Source organism: Pyxicephalus adspersus, chromosome 6 (genome assembly GCF_032062135.1).
Source record: "Pyxicephalus adspersus chromosome 6, UCB_Pads_2.0, whole genome shotgun sequence".
NCBI lineage: Eukaryota > Metazoa > Chordata > Amphibia > Anura > Pyxicephalidae > Pyxicephalus > Pyxicephalus adspersus.
This window is the reverse complement of record NC_092863.1, coordinates 97,324,346-97,342,213: the sequence shown is the minus strand read 5'-3', so window position 1 is coordinate 97,342,213 and position 17,868 is coordinate 97,324,346. Positions and strand designations below refer to the sequence as shown.

The 17,868-nt window shown below is 37.8% G+C and overlaps 1 protein-coding gene across 1 annotated transcript in view; it reads right to left on the bottom strand.

The window, feature by feature from the left end:
* The window catches only part of ITGA1 (integrin subunit alpha 1), a 77,306-nt gene that overhangs the window by 19,667 nt on the left and 39,771 nt on the right, over positions 1 to 17,868 (bottom strand). The window contains exons 8-14 of the mRNA XM_072416688.1: positions 17,167 to 17,317; positions 16,657 to 16,822; positions 11,171 to 11,244; positions 8,653 to 8,797; positions 5,253 to 5,395; positions 3,302 to 3,445; positions 676 to 909 (exon numbers count right to left, since the gene is read on the bottom strand). Coding sequence (XP_072272789.1) covers positions 676 to 909; positions 3,302 to 3,445; positions 5,253 to 5,395; positions 8,653 to 8,797; positions 11,171 to 11,244; positions 16,657 to 16,822; positions 17,167 to 17,317 — 1,057 coding nt within the window. The remainder of the gene's footprint in view (positions 1 to 675; positions 910 to 3,301; positions 3,446 to 5,252; positions 5,396 to 8,652; positions 8,798 to 11,170; positions 11,245 to 16,656; positions 16,823 to 17,166; positions 17,318 to 17,868) is intronic.

The following is a 17,868-nucleotide window of genomic DNA, read 5'->3' as shown; positions in this document are numbered from 1 at the left end:
TATGTTGGCATTTTACAAATTAAGATTAATAAATATAATAGGATTATTAATAATTGTCTCCAGTAATAAGTATTGAGGGCCCATATGGAATTTAAGATTTGCTTTGAAAATTTGGCCATTTTATGGTATAAAGACTTCATTGTATCCTTTGTTGGTCCTTGAGTTGCCATTGAGAACATCTGACAGGCCTGTGTAGGCTAACCAAAGTTACGGTCCCTCACCACCACTACTTTCCCATTGGCAATGAAAATGACTTGCATTTTACAGTATATGGTTGTTGGTCATCAGGAGGTGGACCAGGCAATGAGAACACTCATTATACAAACAGCTAAATCTGAACATTTGCCTCTTGTTGGCTAATTGATACTTGAAAAGGACAAATGCGTGCTTGAGCAATACTTTGCCGTGTACCCATTGCTTGATTTCAAGGGATTCTATATCTCTTGGGACAAGAATGCCCTTGAGGTTTTACAGTGCCACTGTTATCCCGCCATTTGAGGATAACCCCTCCACGTGGTTCATTAAAAAATTGTAGTAAATAGATAACAAATATGTGAAATTATAGGGAAACCAAGTCAAGAAAATAAATATTCATAAATAACACCAAACTAAAACCAAATTAACCTTAAAACAACTGCCAAAATGGCTTTTATAGGGAATAGTTTTAACATGTACCTGAGCATAGTCCTTCTTTATTGTTTTTCCACTTCCATGATAAATATACACAGCTCCTCTGTGATCTCCTTCCAGAGGAGCACCTATGGCTATGTCATTGTAGCCATCCAGGTTAAGATCTGTCACTGCTGCAATAGCCGTTCCAAAACGAGCTCCACAGGGTTCATTCTCTGCTTCTTCATGTTTGCAGGTTTGGTTTATAGGCTCCAAACTCATCTCATGCTTAAATGTTTCCTGTAAAGACATGGTATGTGTGAGTATGACTTTTACTGGTGAAAACAACATGAATCTCAGGATATCTCAGCATTCTGTTTATACAGAAATAGTTGCAACAACCATTCTCATTATACTGTAATTAGTAATATTGTGTTAATATATATACTTATACTATATATTATATATATTATATACTTAGTATTTTATATAGTATATTATTTACTTATATGGTGCCCTGCTACTAGGTGATAATATATTTTTAATACTTGTATGTAATATTTTTTATCTGTGTTTATTTCCAATAAACAAGAAGAGCTCAGATATATACTCAGCAATATCATGACTGGTAAAAGTCACATCTGCTGCAGTTTTCCAGAAGCAACCCATCACTTTAATTTGTAGTTCCTAGTTTTCATAGGAGTGGATATCCTTTATTGCTGTCCATGAGAAAAAAGATCTCTACACAACCCTAGCACACCCATGACAGCTGTTGAACTAAACTTCCTGCTTCCCTTCTCAGCATGAAGTCTCTTTTATTTAAGAATTGGCTATAAGGCCATTGACACAGAATTGTAGAGGAATGCTAATATCCTTTTCATGTTTTCCACCCTGTAGTGCTTTATGCACAGAAATATAGAAGAGTCTTTGATCGGGACTGTGTAAGTCTGTAAAGCTTCTCATTTATCTAGGTCATTTGTATATCTAGTAGTAGTTAGTTACATTCGCCTGGACTTGTTCTTGTAATGTTAAAGATGTTTCATACCTTTCCAAACTCCTTTATCAGTTCATACTGCAGAGCGCACAGAGTGCAGGGGTCAGGCAATGTAAATTAAATTGGGTTTAATTTAAATAGGATTGATAGTGTAGCAGTGACTGTGTAACATACAACATGTTAACACTTTAGTATTTCAAGCAATATATGTATATGGTAGAGGTTGCCAACCGGTGGTCCGCGAGAAGAATTTGGTGGTCCGCGGCTCTGGTCAGTGCACCCCAAAGCGGGGTCAGCACTGGTCAGAGCCACGGACCACGTCCCCGGAGCAGTTCCCAGGCTCAGGAAGGTGGGCGGGCTGTGTCCTTGCACAGAACCCGCCTACTCTCCCATCACAGGCTCAGATCTGCGATGGAAGAGTGGGCGGGGTTATGGCATTATGACGTCACTATGGGGACAACCGGCTACCTGTCAGGCATGCACGGTCAGGAGCCAGTAATTTTAGTGGTCCGCAGGACTAAAAAGGTTGGCGACCGCTGGTATATGGGACTTTAAAGGCATATAAATTCACCAATTTTCAGTGTCCGCATTTATTTTTGTGTACATTATTTGATTCATTATAAACAACACCCCTACGCCAAGATGTCCCGAATTTCCAACTGCACACCTAGTTTTTTTTGTTTTGTAATGGAAAGTGGTTTTGGATACAATACAGTGAAAAAGGCTGTACAACTAAGGCGATTTTGGATGCGCATGATAATTTACATGGAAATAAGGTAGATCTGCAATTTAATTATGGTTTTATCCCTCACATTGTCTGTGTCTGCCCTTTCTGCCTGCTAGCTGTCCAATGAAGGAAACCCTGGTTTCATGGTTCAATTCTGTTCTATCCACCTGAAGAAGTGAACGCATTCCACGAAACGCGTCGAGGATAGTATGTTAGTGGCATGCTAAAGAGAGCATACATGTTTGTGTACATGCTGTTGTGTTTTTATTAAAAGATAAAAAGGTTTTGAGAACATTTGGGTCACATCAAATTATTTATATATATACCAAAATCAAAAAATGTACACAAAAATGAATATGGACAATGAGAATTGTTGAATTTATATGCCTTTAAAGTTCCATATATACATATATTGCTTGAAATACTAAAGTGTTAATTCACGTTGGGGTGTGGCATGATGGTGGTGTTGATAAATTGCATGTAGGGAATTTTTATAAATTAAATATTTAACATCCAACATGTTGTGAAGATTGCAGTGGTCAAACCCATGTATCATTGTGTCTCTACATTGTTGGTGGCAGAAAAAAATATCCCACATGATAAATGGTCATTGGCAATAAATAATCCCCTATCCTTCTATCATTGTTCGTCAGCGCCAGTAAATAATTTCCACCTCTCCCTTTAATCATTGGTGGTCAGTGCCAGTAAAAATACCCAGGATATATTTATATGTCATGTGCAATGGGGTTGATTGATGGTTGGAAGTTATGTCTACTCGAAAGTCTTTGTCTTATATTCCAGAAGCGTATGAAGAATGAGGTGCATTGGAGCCCACTGACTTTACTGATTGCACTTCCCTTGAATACACATCCAGCCAACATTGCATCTGCCATATAGACTGAGACATAAGACTGAGTAAAAGGACCATCCTACATCTTTCTCACATCACATAAATAGCTGAGAATGCTAACCTCCTCAATGCTATAGACGTATACTTTTCCTTGTTCCTGTTTCTCAGCTCCCATATACATTGGTGCCCCAACCAGAAGAATGTCACTGATTGCATCTCCATCTATATCTACTGTTGTGAGGACACTTCCAAAATAAGATCCAATCTAAAAGAAACGAAAAACAATAAAAAAGAAAGCAATACAAAAGTGGCATTAGTAAAACAAAGATTTATGTTATTTCATTACAAAGTATTTACACCAGATCATACAATATCCATAAAACTTTCATTATACATTCACATTGGAGTTAGTTTCAGTGGAAGCTGTTTGCTCTACTAGTTTTCACAATTTTATAGATCTGTTTCTGAATGCTTTTGTTATGTTTAGATAATCTACTGAATATGTCATGTAATAATAATTTGAAGACTTGGTCATGGAGCAATCACTAGAATATTTTACAGCCACTGAAAGTATTAGTGGTAAACCACTGCCTCATTGGGGAGAAGGGTTAACATTATTTCAATGATGCAAAATATATAAAAGTTCCAAAGCACTTTGCCTGACATCAAAGCAACCTTGTTGCCAAAAGGTGTGAAAAAAACTGTAACATAGTTAGAAGAAAGGTAATACTTTTCTCAACTGCCCATGTTACTGAAAGGGAATCGTCCCCTGAAGTCTGCTGGGAAAGCAAACCAGCTTTAAAAACATGAATTCCCACCCATATTTTCACTTTTATTTGTGGCATGACCAAATGTTTTAACCATCCAGTCATGTTAACATTTGGTGGTGGTAGACTTCACTGCATTCTGTTGAAATTTTCACATTGTCCAATTTTCATAAAAATATTCTGTTTTTCAGTTTCGCTCATTATCAGGTGGTATGTACAGGACAGGAGTGTGGATGGTAAAATGGGAAAGCAGAATGTGCAGCAGAATAATTGGGGGAGGAACAATAGGGGGTATAGGTGCAGGAAGGGAGTGCAGAGGGTATAACAGCAGCAGTACATGCACCAGAGAAATGCAAAGGACATGACAGTGGGCAATATGTATAGGAGAGATGAGGGGATTGTACGTAATGCGGTAAAATGTTCAGGGAAGGAATGTGAACGTTATGATGGTGGGCAGTATGGGGAGGAGGAAAGTGAAAAGGACATGACAGCAGGAAGTATGTGCAGCAGAATAGTGCAGAATGCATGACAGCTGTCATTATATATGGTGGAGCAGTGCGGAGGGTATGTAGATGGGCAGTATGTACAGGGGAGCAGTGTGAAGGGTATGTAGATGGGCAGTATGTACAGGGGAGCAGTGTGTGTGGAGGGTATGTAGATGGGCAGTATGTACAGGGGAGCAGTGTGGAGGGTATGTAGATGGGCAGTATGTACAGGGGAGCAGTGTGGAGGGTATGATATGCTGGCATTGTGTGCAGGGGAAGGGTGTTGAATATGTGACAATGGGCAGTGTGTGTAGAATAGTGTAGGCAGTTGGCAGATTATGCAGGAGAATAGTTCAGTGGACCTGACAGTGAGTAGTATGTGCGGGAGAGCAATGGAGAGGGAATTACAGTGGGCAGTATGTGTTGAGGAATAGTGCAGAAAACAAGACAGTGGGCAGTATGTGCAGGGAGCAGTTTGGAGGGTATGACTATGGGCAGTAAGTGCAAGGGAGGGGCATGACAGGACAGTGGGATGAATGTGCAACAGGATAGCTCAGAGAACATGACAGTGGGCAAGATGTACCGGAGAGGCGTTTAAAGGGTATTACAGTGAGCAATGAGTGCTGGAGAGGGGTTCAGGGGGTATAACAGTGGGCAATATGTATAAGAGAAAGGAATAGAGTACATGACAGCAGACATTATGTACAGGAGAGGAATGTAGAAGGTATGATGGTGTGCTATACTGTTTAGTATAGTACACCAATCAAACCAATATCCCAAGGGATCAGCTTATTATATAATCTTAGTAATGAAGACTCACCTGATCTCCTTTTAAAGTGTCAATGATATTGATGTCTCTTCCATTCATTTTATAGATGATAACCTGACCAGTGTGGTTGTATCGAGGCTGCCCAGCAATGTAGATTTCTCCTCCCTTCACAGAAGCAGAAATTACAGAGTATCCTAAAAATACAAGCATGTGAACATTATCAGCAAAGTGCTCATAAATGACAGCAGAATAAAACAGGTGCTTATTTGTTTTTCAGTGGGCACAGAATGTATTTTTATGATATTTTATAATCATAGGTTGTATCTGTGCTACGAACCAGCTGTTCTGGGTAAAGAGTTGGCCGCCAAGAATATTTACATGGCTCCAGCTACCATCCTAAAATGATTAATAATACTCAAATTTTTGGGAAGTGTTGCACAAATTAGTTTTTTTTTTAAGTTCAAGTGACATTTGGCCAAACAACTGCAAACCCGAAATAAACCAACGTTAGGCTGTGAGTCTTTGAACTGTTCACAGTGTTAGCTGATGTCCACTGTGCTGTACCAAGCTCACAGGGCACTGCCCAGGAATACAGCCCAAAACTTGCATTAGTTACAAGCTCAGAACTAATGAAATGTTAGGCATGTGAACCCAATTACAGGTAAGTAGGGATCATGCCCAAAAACAACCAGCCATTGGTGACGGTCATCATTATTATGCTTCTAAACCCGTTGTGTTAATTAGTTGGCCACTGTGTACATTGAATGCCTTGACTTTGGATAGGTTGATTCACAGGTTTAGTATATTAACTTCTATCAGAATGAAACTGAATATTGGATGAATAGATCAATTTTAGATCAATTCAGCTTTAATCTGAACCAAATTGGCACAATGGAATAAGACATGCAATGGAAAGAGTTCTGGTTTTGTATCTTTTTCTCTTACCATAACTGTCCAGGTTTTTTTAATCTCCCTGAAAGAGACTGTTAGTTTTTTCTACATAGTGGTGGCACTCCAAACCCTGTTTTCAAAGAATATGACCAATCGGAGAACTGTCTTGCCCTGCTTGTAGAGATGTCAACCCATTTAACTTGTTTCCTATGCTATAAATTAGAATTATTGGTCTACCCCAGTGTTTTTTTTTTAACCAGAGTTCCTCCAGAGGTTGATAGCAATTGAGTTCCTTGAGCAATTTTTGTCTCTTAGGTCAGTTTAATAGATACCAATAATGTTTTTGGCTATCTGTAAGGGTGACATTCTTCCCAATGGCCAGCAATGTAAGAGACATTCTTCCTTCTGACCACCACACTAATATATTTTAAGCTGTGGCTATAGTAATTATAGGAGGGGTTCTCTAAAGACCTGAATTTAAGGGTCCCCCAAGGGTCGAGGAGCTCCGGCCTACTCCTACCATTGTGGATTACAAGCCATATTGGTAGCCATAAATCAAGGAAATTACACTATTTTTAGGAAGGAAATCCAAGCAGTGTGAGTATCTATATTTGGCTTGGTATAAGCCTCTTGCAGTCTACTGTACGTCTCAGCTTGCAGAAAAAGAAGCAGCACAGTAGCAAAGTCTATTGCGTTGATGTGCCAAGGTAAGAATGAAAGGATGGCTCATCAATCTCTTGCACTTTCATGATTTGTTAAAGCTCTCCAAGGCTGGAGAGGATACAATTTTGATCAGTGAAGTTTGGTGATCCAGCAATCTTGGGATTGATTTCTTCAAAGGCATTTCCTATTTGCTATGAAAATGTTTTGAATCCTGGACTAGATCCATTTCAGGTTTACTGGATTACCCAGCTTCACTGATGAAAGCATATCCTCTCCAGCCTTGGAGACCTTTAATAAATCAGGCCCTTTGTCAAGTCACAAGCTGGTAGGCAGCATAAGGCTTGATTGGGTAATTTTACTGCGCCTAATAAACATTAGGTCTCCAGTCCTATAGGGGCATGGCTTTGCTGTAGTAGAGCTCAGAATCTCAGGACTTAATGGGCAAAAACAGCTCTGTTATTTGTATTTGATCTGAGTATTTAGTTGTTCAGCTTTGCCATACTACAACCCTGGTGTCTTGGTACTTTGTCTTATTCGAAAGCTAAATGTAGGATGGGACTTTTGTTTCAGTTTAGAAAATACATGGCCATCAATGTGTTTCAGACTTCAAACTTTAACTTCAAATCTGGGGTCTATTGGCAACTTCCCTTTGAGCTTAATGAACGAGCCAAAAATGTTCTAAATGTCCTTTTACTGGAAATGAGACCACCCAAAATATGTTTTCTTGAATTGTTTGGTCTTGACACTTATAGGAAATACCTCCTATTGACCTGTAATTCAGAGCGCATCCTGTCACTGTCTGAATGTATAAGTGGTCATGGCCATCAGGAAATGCAAAACACTATTTGTTAAGAGCATCCATTCAAATGTGAAGACAAAACATCAAAAAATCAGTTCAGACACACCGCTATTCATATTTCCGGCCAAGAAGCCGTATTTATGTTTCATTGATGTACACCAAGACATGGGCGTGCAGGGTGTTGCAGGGTGTTGCAGCCCTAGCTCAGTATTTCTCATTCAGGGTTCCTCCGGAGTTTGCTGGGTGTTCCTTGAGCAATCAACAGTTTGTGCTTCTCAGGTCAGTTTAGGTGACACCAATGATCTTTTTGGCTATCTGTAAGGGTGACATTCTTCCCAATGGCCAGCAATGTAAGAGGAATTCTTCCCAAACCACAATGCTAATATACTAGGAGCTGTGGAAACAGTAATTATAGCAAGGGGTCCCTGAAAATTATTTTAAGGCTTCCCCAATGTTAAAACGGTTGAGAAACACTGGTCTACAATGTCATGTTATTTATTAGTTTATTTTCCCTGTAAAGTTTTAAAGTTTAGATTAGTAGATTAGTGTAGAGAATGTCTCTGTATGCAGCAGTGCCACCCACATACATAACCAGCCATGGGGGACATTGTAACCCCTGTGCTTGGTTGGACAGAATCAATCGGGAGTCAATGCCAAGATGGCGGCTTCCTGGGAAGTGGAAGGATCCAGGACCGGTCATTACTGCAGGACACCTGTGAATGGGTAACAGGTGATAATCCTCTATTTCTGACTTCAAATTGCTGCTCTGTCACCCTATAACATGTTTTCCTGTGGCTGCCGCATAATTATTCTGCTGATGCTGGGGTAAATTCATTTATATAGTACACAGAGGCTGAAAGATGTCAGCAACACTGAGATGGGAAAATGGAAAATAGTGGGACAGAAATATGTGGGAAAAATGTTAATTGTGTATAATCCATACTAACACCATAAACAAAGTGTCATCAAGCTAGGGTTTACATTTGCTTTAATACCTTCCGGGTTCATTCTCCCTTTGGTTATCATCAGTATAAATTACATTAGATGTACATAGGGTATTATTGTGAAGCAACAGCTTGATAAGAGTTTACAACTGACCTAAGTAGGCTGCCAAAGGCTCATTTCTATCTTCTTTTCCTGTGTCAAATGAATTATTCCCTGGGGTGACAACCTCATCTGACTTCATCATGACAACTGTCCCATTCCAGTCGTAGGCTCCAACGGCACCAAGCATCACCCAATCCTAAATCATGGAAAAAGATGTATATGTTATAGCAAATGTGTATTTTCCTTAAAAAAAAACAAATACTACTCCTGAAACACACTGAGAGAAGATCTACTTTTAGGAAAAATTCCATATATGCCATAAATAAATCCCATAAAACTGATTGATTATTAATCGAAATTGAAATTACCTTTATATTCTATTCTACAGTTGGTTACATTTTGTAAAATTGTCAAATTAAAACTTAATATAGTAAAAAAGTCTACTAATCCATAAAAAAAGCCAACACATTTCAGAGGTATGTGGGACACTTCATCAGGGTTTCAAACATTTAGGAAAAAAAAATACTGCAAACTGTGGAGACCTTAGGCCTAATTTATTAAAGCTCTTCAAGGCTGTAGAGAATACCTGATTGTTTTATGATTGAACCTAAGTGATCCAGCTAACTAATAATTTGTCCTTTATTAGTAAATGTTTTCAATCCTGGACCTCATCCATTCCATGATTTTTGGTTCACCCAGGTTTACTGATAAAAGTGTATCCTCTCCAGCCTTGGAGAGCTTTAATACATCAGGACCTTTTTATTTGATGCCAGATCTAAGAGATGGTGGGTGTCCTCCAGCAGATGGACTGGTAAATAAAATGTTGTCCCTATACAATATGGGAACCCCTCACATTTATGCAGTTTAGAATGCACCTAGATATCTAACTTCTTGCTCACATGCTGTTCCTGGTGTGTTCATTGAGCTACAGATCACATTGCTTTGATCCCCAGCAAAAGGAGTTTTAATTTTTGTGGGAAATCTTTATAGGCTTAATCACAGAGTAGATACTGAAGCTTTTCCTTGCATCAAACTGAAATAGTTGAGCTGGTTACAATTAATGTAGATCCTGAGTTTAACAAATGTACATGAGAAGCCAAGCATAAAGTTTCTTTCATTTCATATATTTTTGGCCATGATGCCGAAGAGAAGGATTTCCATCATTTTCTGTTTCTTGGATATCCATAATTCACCCCTGGACAGCAATAAAACATTGCTAACCCTTCGTCGTTTTAGTAAAATACAGGTAGTCCCCGAGTTAAGGACATCCAACGTACGTACGACTCCTAGATATAAACGGGGCTTCCCTAATCATTCATGTGCAGGACGGAGGCTTGAAGGGGGGTGGAGGGGGCGATTTGCTGTCCTGGAGAGGAAATCTTTTGCTAAACACAGCTGAGACTGAGCTCCTCTGCAAGCTCTTGTAACTCCTTAATGACCAAAACAAATTCTGCAGTTGTTTCTTTTTGCATATTAAAGCACAGCTTGCTGCAAAAGTTAATGGATGCCTAGGCTCCATAAAGTTTTTTCTTTTTCTTGCTTTGTTTGTAAATAACTCACAGTGAGGATTTTATACAGTACCTGACACCACGCTGCCTAATAATATGTTGAGACAAGCATCTGTCCTAATTGCATTTATTAAAATAATGTAGCAGTTCCGACTTACATACAAATTCAACTTAAGAACAAACCTACAGTCCCTATTTCATATGTAACCCGGGGACTACCTGTATGTTTTTATACCCAATCAAAGGATTTCACATAAGTGTCTACAGGGAACCAGACAGATGTAAAACCCAAAGAATGGATAAGACTGTCACACAAATGATTTCATGAGTCCAATAATGTATTTCTTCTTAAATGTCCAAGCCAAAAATTCAACACATATCTAACACACAACCAATGCCTAAAATGATGGTAGAAGACACGGGGCTTAATTCATTAAAGCCCCCCAAGATTGGATAAGATGGTCTATCATGGGAGAACCTGTGTGATCCAGATTAAAAAAAATCTTTTACTTACCGTGTTTCCCCCAAAATAAGACCTACCCCAAAAGTAAGCCCTAGCATGCTAATCATGCAAGGGTGAAATATAAGCCCTCCCCCAAAAGTAAGCCCTATTGGCTTCTTCGGAGGGTGTGCTCATGTGGTACACGGAGGGATACCAAGAGGAAGGAGGGAGCAGAGAGAGAACAGGAGGAGGGGAGAGAGCAGTACTCTGGTGTGACACTAGCAATAGGGTTGGTGGATTCTCTTTTCAAAAGGTCCTTGCTAGTATTTCATTCATTAGCAGCAATGCATATTTATTAATTGATTTTTTTTTTTGCTTTTACTCAGATTTAACATGAAACTCTATGAGTCACATGTTAATTGTCAGCACATTTTCTTGTTATGTTGCCCTTGTTTGCTTATGAAGCATTACTCATTACTCATTTATGTCAGTTCTTATTCATGACTTCTTGTATATAACAGAAGAAATCTGTGATTTTGAAAGACAGGGACCAGGAGGAGCCTAAATATTGAATTTTGCAGTCTTTTGCAAAATGCCAAAAAAAAAACCCATTGTTTACCTTAGAATAGTGAGCACTGAATCCAGACTGGGACATTTCCATTTCAAATGACACTGCTTGTTGTTCTGTTGTAGCTTTAAAAGAGGAAAAAACACATGTTTATACATTATGGTTTTGAATGTATGTATGTTATTTATCATGATCAAGGTTTATTGAAAAAATGTAACACATTTAATTTATTAGTATTAGTATTAGTAAATATAAAATATTGAGCCTGATTTATTAAAGTTCTCCAAGACTTGAGAAGCAAGACTAACATGGGTGATCCAGCAAACCTGAAATAATAATTCTGGTCCATAATTGATAACGTGCCAACTAATAGTAAATGATTTTTACTAAATCAGTTCCAGGTTTGCTGGATCACCCAGGTTCCTCCATGCTGGCCCATCTTCTCCAGTTGCTAGACTAAACTCTAGTCTCCTTTTGAAAAAATATTTTGTTTTCACCTGTGCTGAAAAAGCCCATTGAGTTGGTTGTAAGGCTCATTTTTCACATTTCTGACTCCAAACAAAAAATTTAACGCTTCTATTTAATTTGAATCTTGTTTGAAGAGCTCCTCGGGGCCCTTCTGTATCTATGAGCCGAATCATGCAAAGACGCAAAGAGAAGATAGACTATCATGGGGTAACGTGGGTGATCAAGCAGATCTGGTCATCTGAGCTCTGACACATTCATGGCTTAGTGTGAGGTTTTAGTTTTAGTGTGGCCTACTTATAGTGATTTGGCAATCAAATAATAAAGTGTATTTCTTTGGAAAAATAAAGCAAAGTAAAAACGAAAGCCAAAATGTTATTGTTGTCTTAAATAAAATCAAAAAAGTTTTCAAACATTTACAAATACATCTTTAGGGCTGGAGGAATACTGGCTTTAGGTGTTTGACCACAGCTAAGTCAAGGATGAGGTTAGGGAGCCATTCGCCCATTTCATATGGATTGTACAAGAACTGATCCATGTTTCCTGGCCCAATATAGACACCATCATTCATGTTACTTTTACACTCTGTGGGATCCACAGACGTGTTATCCCAGGCAATATTGCCCATTACAATGCACTACATCAATTTGTTTTTAACCAGCTACCAGTGAATTACAATGGACAGCTTGTGAGTTTTGCATTGCATTGCTTGGTGGTGCGGTAATATTGTGTTTGGGTGCCATTCATATTAACTACTGTGCAGACTACTAATTGAGAGAAAATAGAAGATGGTTTCATATATCTTGTGCCTTCTAACACCTCCTATATCCCCAAATCACCATTCCCTTTGTATTCTTTTGCTGAATTTAACTCAAATCAATGGTATGGTTGGGTTTTTTCATAATTGACAAGTATGCCTTTACCAATTATAGCACAGACCATTACCACTTTCTGAAGCACTCAGCAGGACTAGGAACCTGTCACCACTGCCCACTGAAGCTTCAGACTTCCATCCACCATGATTTTCTTGGGCCATTGGGCGGCCACTGATAATGTTACATTGTCCCCAGCATCTAGGTTATTTCATGGCAGTGCTGGGAATAGAACCAGTCTCTACTTTATTTAAAAAACATTTCTGGAAGCTGCATGTGAATACAACTGGTAGATGCAAATTGTATACAAAAGTATTACAATATAATTATATACAGTAAAAGTTGAGTTTGTCTTTTGGTCCTCCACCTCCTAAGCTCCCCTATTGGTCAATAGGGCCCCCTATCACTAAATGAGCAGCATGAACTTTCCGTTTATGATGGGTTTACTTTATTTTCACAAAAATAAACCCCTTGAGAAGAATGAAGCAGACTCTCTGAGTTATTCCTGTGGGAATAAATGCTTGTCTACCAGGGGAATGACTACTGAATTAAACAAGGCTTTAGTCCCACAATTTTGTCTTTACATAGGGGATGGGAAAAAAACCTGAATACATCTGGGATGCAAATTGGTTGTATGCACAGATGTTTATGTGTATCATTATGTCCATTATTCCCATTCATTCTCTGCCTACAAATACTGCCATAAAATATTGTGCATGGATACTATATTCTCATATAATGCACTACAATAAAACAAAGATATATTCATGTTTTAGTTTATTTGAAGTCGTATTTCAGAGTGACCTCAAGACACTAATATATATATGTGTATATATAAATATAAATATATATATATAGCAAGACAATGAGGCGAGAAGGGTGTTTTTTTCAGGCAAACAAATATTGAAATACAAAAGCATAAACAGCCTAAGTAGTAGTAATGATAACAATAATACAATATAAATTGGTATAATCTCTTTTAAGTACATAATCCCCATATAGGGGTTACAATGCATAGAACACTTTTAAGAAGGATATAGGTCTTGAATCCAGAGCATGGGACTGTATTGAAAGTTGTTTATATATATATATATATATATATATATTTATATATATATATATATATATATATATATATATATATATATATAGGTAAAAGTATATGGTTGCAGATGAAAAGTGAGATAATGAAAAACGTTTTTGCTTTCTAAATGCTGTGCTCTGATGAGTAATCATCCGTGGTTTTGGCACCTTTATTTTTATCTCCAACACTTTTGCTGAAAGCTTGGATCCACTCTTAAATTGTTCTAATATAATAGGACAAACCATCCTGAAACTGCCAACTGCTGCAGGTTCTGTTATATCATCACCGGTTCCTTTTTAAGTTATCCTATCACTAAGTATCACATTTAAAAATAGACACATGTAAAAAAGAAGAAAATAAATTCTTACCCTTGCTGATGTCTATTCTATATGTACAATATATATATATAGATACCATGCTTTCTATATACCAGAAAGTCTTCAGTGATCCCTTCCTCTGACCTCCATATCACTACTAAAAACTGTAATAAAATCCTCTCTTAAATTAATGATCTTCAGTTTATGAGTGAATTGGTGATCACTATTTAATAATAATATTATTATTAGTATTATTATTAAACAGGATTTATATAGTGCCAACATATTACGCAGAGCTGTACATGAAATAGAGGTTGCAAACGACAGACTAATACAGACAGTGATACGGGAGGAGAGGACCCTGCCCTGAAGAGCTTACAATCTATCATTTATTGGTTCTTTTACTCCTGCCACAAAATCTATGGGCAGCATGATTGGCTCAGTGGTTAGCAGTCAGGCTTTTGCAGCGCTAGTTCCAAGGTTTGAATCTCAGCCAGGACTGCATGGATTTTTTATGCTCTCATCATTTTGCTTGGGTTTCCTTCCACATTTTTAAAACATTTAGCTAGAATTTTTGGTTTATTCCAAAAAATGGCCTTAAATTGTATTAATGACATATGAGTATGGTAGGAACATTAGGTTGTGAGCCCATCCGAGGGACAGATAATGACATGACTATGGACCCTATACAGCGATGCGTAACATGTTGGTGGGATATAAATACAAGTTAACAACAAAAACAATATTCGATATTTTGGTGATCAGCAAAATTGTTATACAGATAGCATTAAAAACATAGTAGTAAAAATGTAAAAATGGAGAACAAAGAAAGTGGCAATCTGTTTTCTTGATAAATAAAGGTTTAGTGGATTTGCCATGTAATGGCATTTGATGAACAATTAAATATTTGTTTTTAGTGGACTTAATCTTTTTCTGGAGCAAAGGTTATTTCTTATTTTTTATCCTCATGTTGTCCTCAATATTATATCATTTTTCCCCGGCACTTTGAGTGGCAAGTCTGCCATAATGCACAAACACGCTTTCATGCTTGAACATTACAGCCGAACCCTGGGCATTGGCGGTGGAGGTCAATTTACCTATAATCATCAGCAAATTAAAAAATAAAAGCTTATTTTTAATAATATTATTTTATCTATTTACCAAACTAGACTTGGGAATCTAGAAATTGATCTCTGGTTATGATTCCTTACAGAATATAGATTGCTTGGTGATATGTTTGCTCCGGTACATGTCTTCCCCATGTCTGACATTTATTTACCATCTGTAACACTTTCCCAAGACCTTCAGCCTGTCTCTTCCTTCTCAGATCTATACATGAAAATTACATAAACCTCCAGAGACCTGCATAGCATAAAACATTGTTTTATCTTCCTCCTAAACACTCCTCTGGCCTTTTCTTATGATGTAACCACAGGAAATACATTCACTGACTTTTGTTTAAAATAACATGTTTTACGCTGTTGCAGAACACTTGATTTTTGTTGTTGCTCTCTCTGGAAATACTCAACTTCCTATTCAGAGCAAAATAGAATGAGGTCAAAAATCCTCTGGATGTCGGTTCACAATGGGAAAGATGAGATCCACAACATATCCTTGTAATGAAAGCGTAGTTATAATGTAAACACATCAATAACTTTTCACTATACAATTCTGGTAAAGAAAGGTCAGGTCCAAGGTTGTTTTTGGATGAGATTTAACCGTGGGTGAATGTGGGTGAGGCCATATTATTCGCATTGTTCGCACCTTTTGGAAGTACCTGGCTGCATGCCCATGAATGTTAATGGAAAGTTAATAGTAAGACATTTGGTGATACAGATATGGGAAAGTGATTAACATTAAAAATATATAATATGTGTATCTAATAAAGTCATGATATTCTGGGGCCACCAATGCATGGGAGATTAGCCATCCTAAAAGCAGCTGTTTAGCTTGGTTGGCAGGGCACCATGATCAGGGAAATGGTAGGAACAACAGGTAAGGAAGAACTATACATAACAACATATTTGGACTTTTTATTCATTATGCCAAACATATAAAAGACATTTTAGAAAACACTATAAGCCAGTGTTCCTCAACCATTGTTTCATGGTACCATAGGGTTCCTCCAGAGGCTGCTAAGGCTTCATTGAGCCTTGAACAATTTGCACCTCTTATGTTAGTTTAACAGACACCAATGAACTTTTTGGCTATCTGTAAGGGTGACATTCTTCACAATGGCCAGCAATGTAAATGGCATTCTTCCTCCTGAGCACCACACTAATATACTGTGAGCTGTGGATATAATATTCATAGCAGGGGTTCCCTGAAGACCAAAAAGTTGTTTCAAGGTTTCCCCATGTTAAAAGGGTCAAGAAAGTCTGGCCTAAGGGCTTGGCCAGGTAAGGTGGGGGGTGGTCTAGGGCCTGCTTCCCAGGTAGGTAAATCAGTGCAACCATGGGGTTCCTCCAAAGGTTGCTAGGAGTTTGTTGAGCAATTTGTTGAGCAATGAGCAATTATTCCCAGCATTTTTTCCCAAAGACCACCACACAAATGTACTGTGAACTGAACTGTGAATATAGTAAATATGGAAGGGGTTCCCCAAAGACATGAAAGTTATATCCAAGGTCTCTTTGTTCAAAAGGTCAAGAAGGTCTGTTTTAGACATTTGGAACACGTACATGAACTTCCTATGTTTCACTAGCTGGAAAAACAAAAGTGTTTATGTTTTGCATGCTTGTCTAAGTAGATTGAATTCTAAACTGTGACAACGAACATATCTTTTACTTTTGATTTCCTTACCTTCAAGAGCAAATATCCGTTCTCCAATTGACTCGGCAATTGTTGAAAGAAACAGCTCATCGGACACATTAAAGAAATGCTTTTCTTTTGGTTCACTTGCAATGGAGAGAATCTCATTGATCAGTTTCTCTGTGCTGATATTTCCTCTGTTGTAGTACCCGAGAATCTAAAATGATAATACATTACATTTATACATGCAAAAAGAACATTTTTCCACTTTTGGACTTTTTTGGAAATCTTATACTGTTGTAAGGCAATTTCTCATTCATTTTTACCAAGATGGAAAAAACTCAGGAGAAACTATTTTGTAAATAACTTTAAATGAATTTACAAAAACATTGCTCTATTTCTCGTTTAATATTTTTCAGGCTCATAAGAGTCTATCTATAAAGTAGTGAATCTGACATTAACAACATTACCTGCAATAAATTGTTTTTTTTATAAGATGAATAAGTATATATGACATGGTGAAAATGTATTTATACATAGACATAAAAATGATATACTTACAGCAACACCATATCTTTCAATGCCATCCTCTTCACATTCACCAATGACATCAGGTAATCGATACCCATCATGAGATTCACCATCTGTAACCACCAGCATAACTTTCTTCACTCCTTTCCTTGCTCCTCTTTCTTCGCTGAAAGCTTCTGCTCTGAAATATATGAAGAACAAAAGGTAGGAAGGTGAGAGTGTAAGCATCATTTGATGTTCTTTATATAACACTGATAACATTTCATGAGTAAAACTAAAATACGATGGGCTGTACAATAAGCCAGTATGTTCGACCACTGTGTATGTAAAGTCATGACTTTCTTTTAGTTTTGGACTGGTTGAGAATGGGTTTGTGGATGAGGTTTCTATTGCTATGTATGAAATTTAAAGCGTACCTAAAATCAGAAATTTCACTTTACATAAAAGGGAAGATGTTGAGTAAAAATTCTTTTTTTTTTAAGTGCAACACTCAAGTGCAACACTTAAGTGCAAAAAAAAAAAAAAAAAAGGGGCAGCACCACCCCTTAAGGTGACTGAGAATGAAAAAGCACGCAAAGCCTCTTGGGCGCTCTTTCTGCGCATGCCCCAGCAACTTTAACCTTTTTGTGGAAAAAAAAATTTGCTGATCTCGCGCATGTGCAGTGAGATTGGCAAGTTTTTTTTCCAACCTACATCACCCGATCTCGCGCCTGGGTCAGGTGACATTGGAAA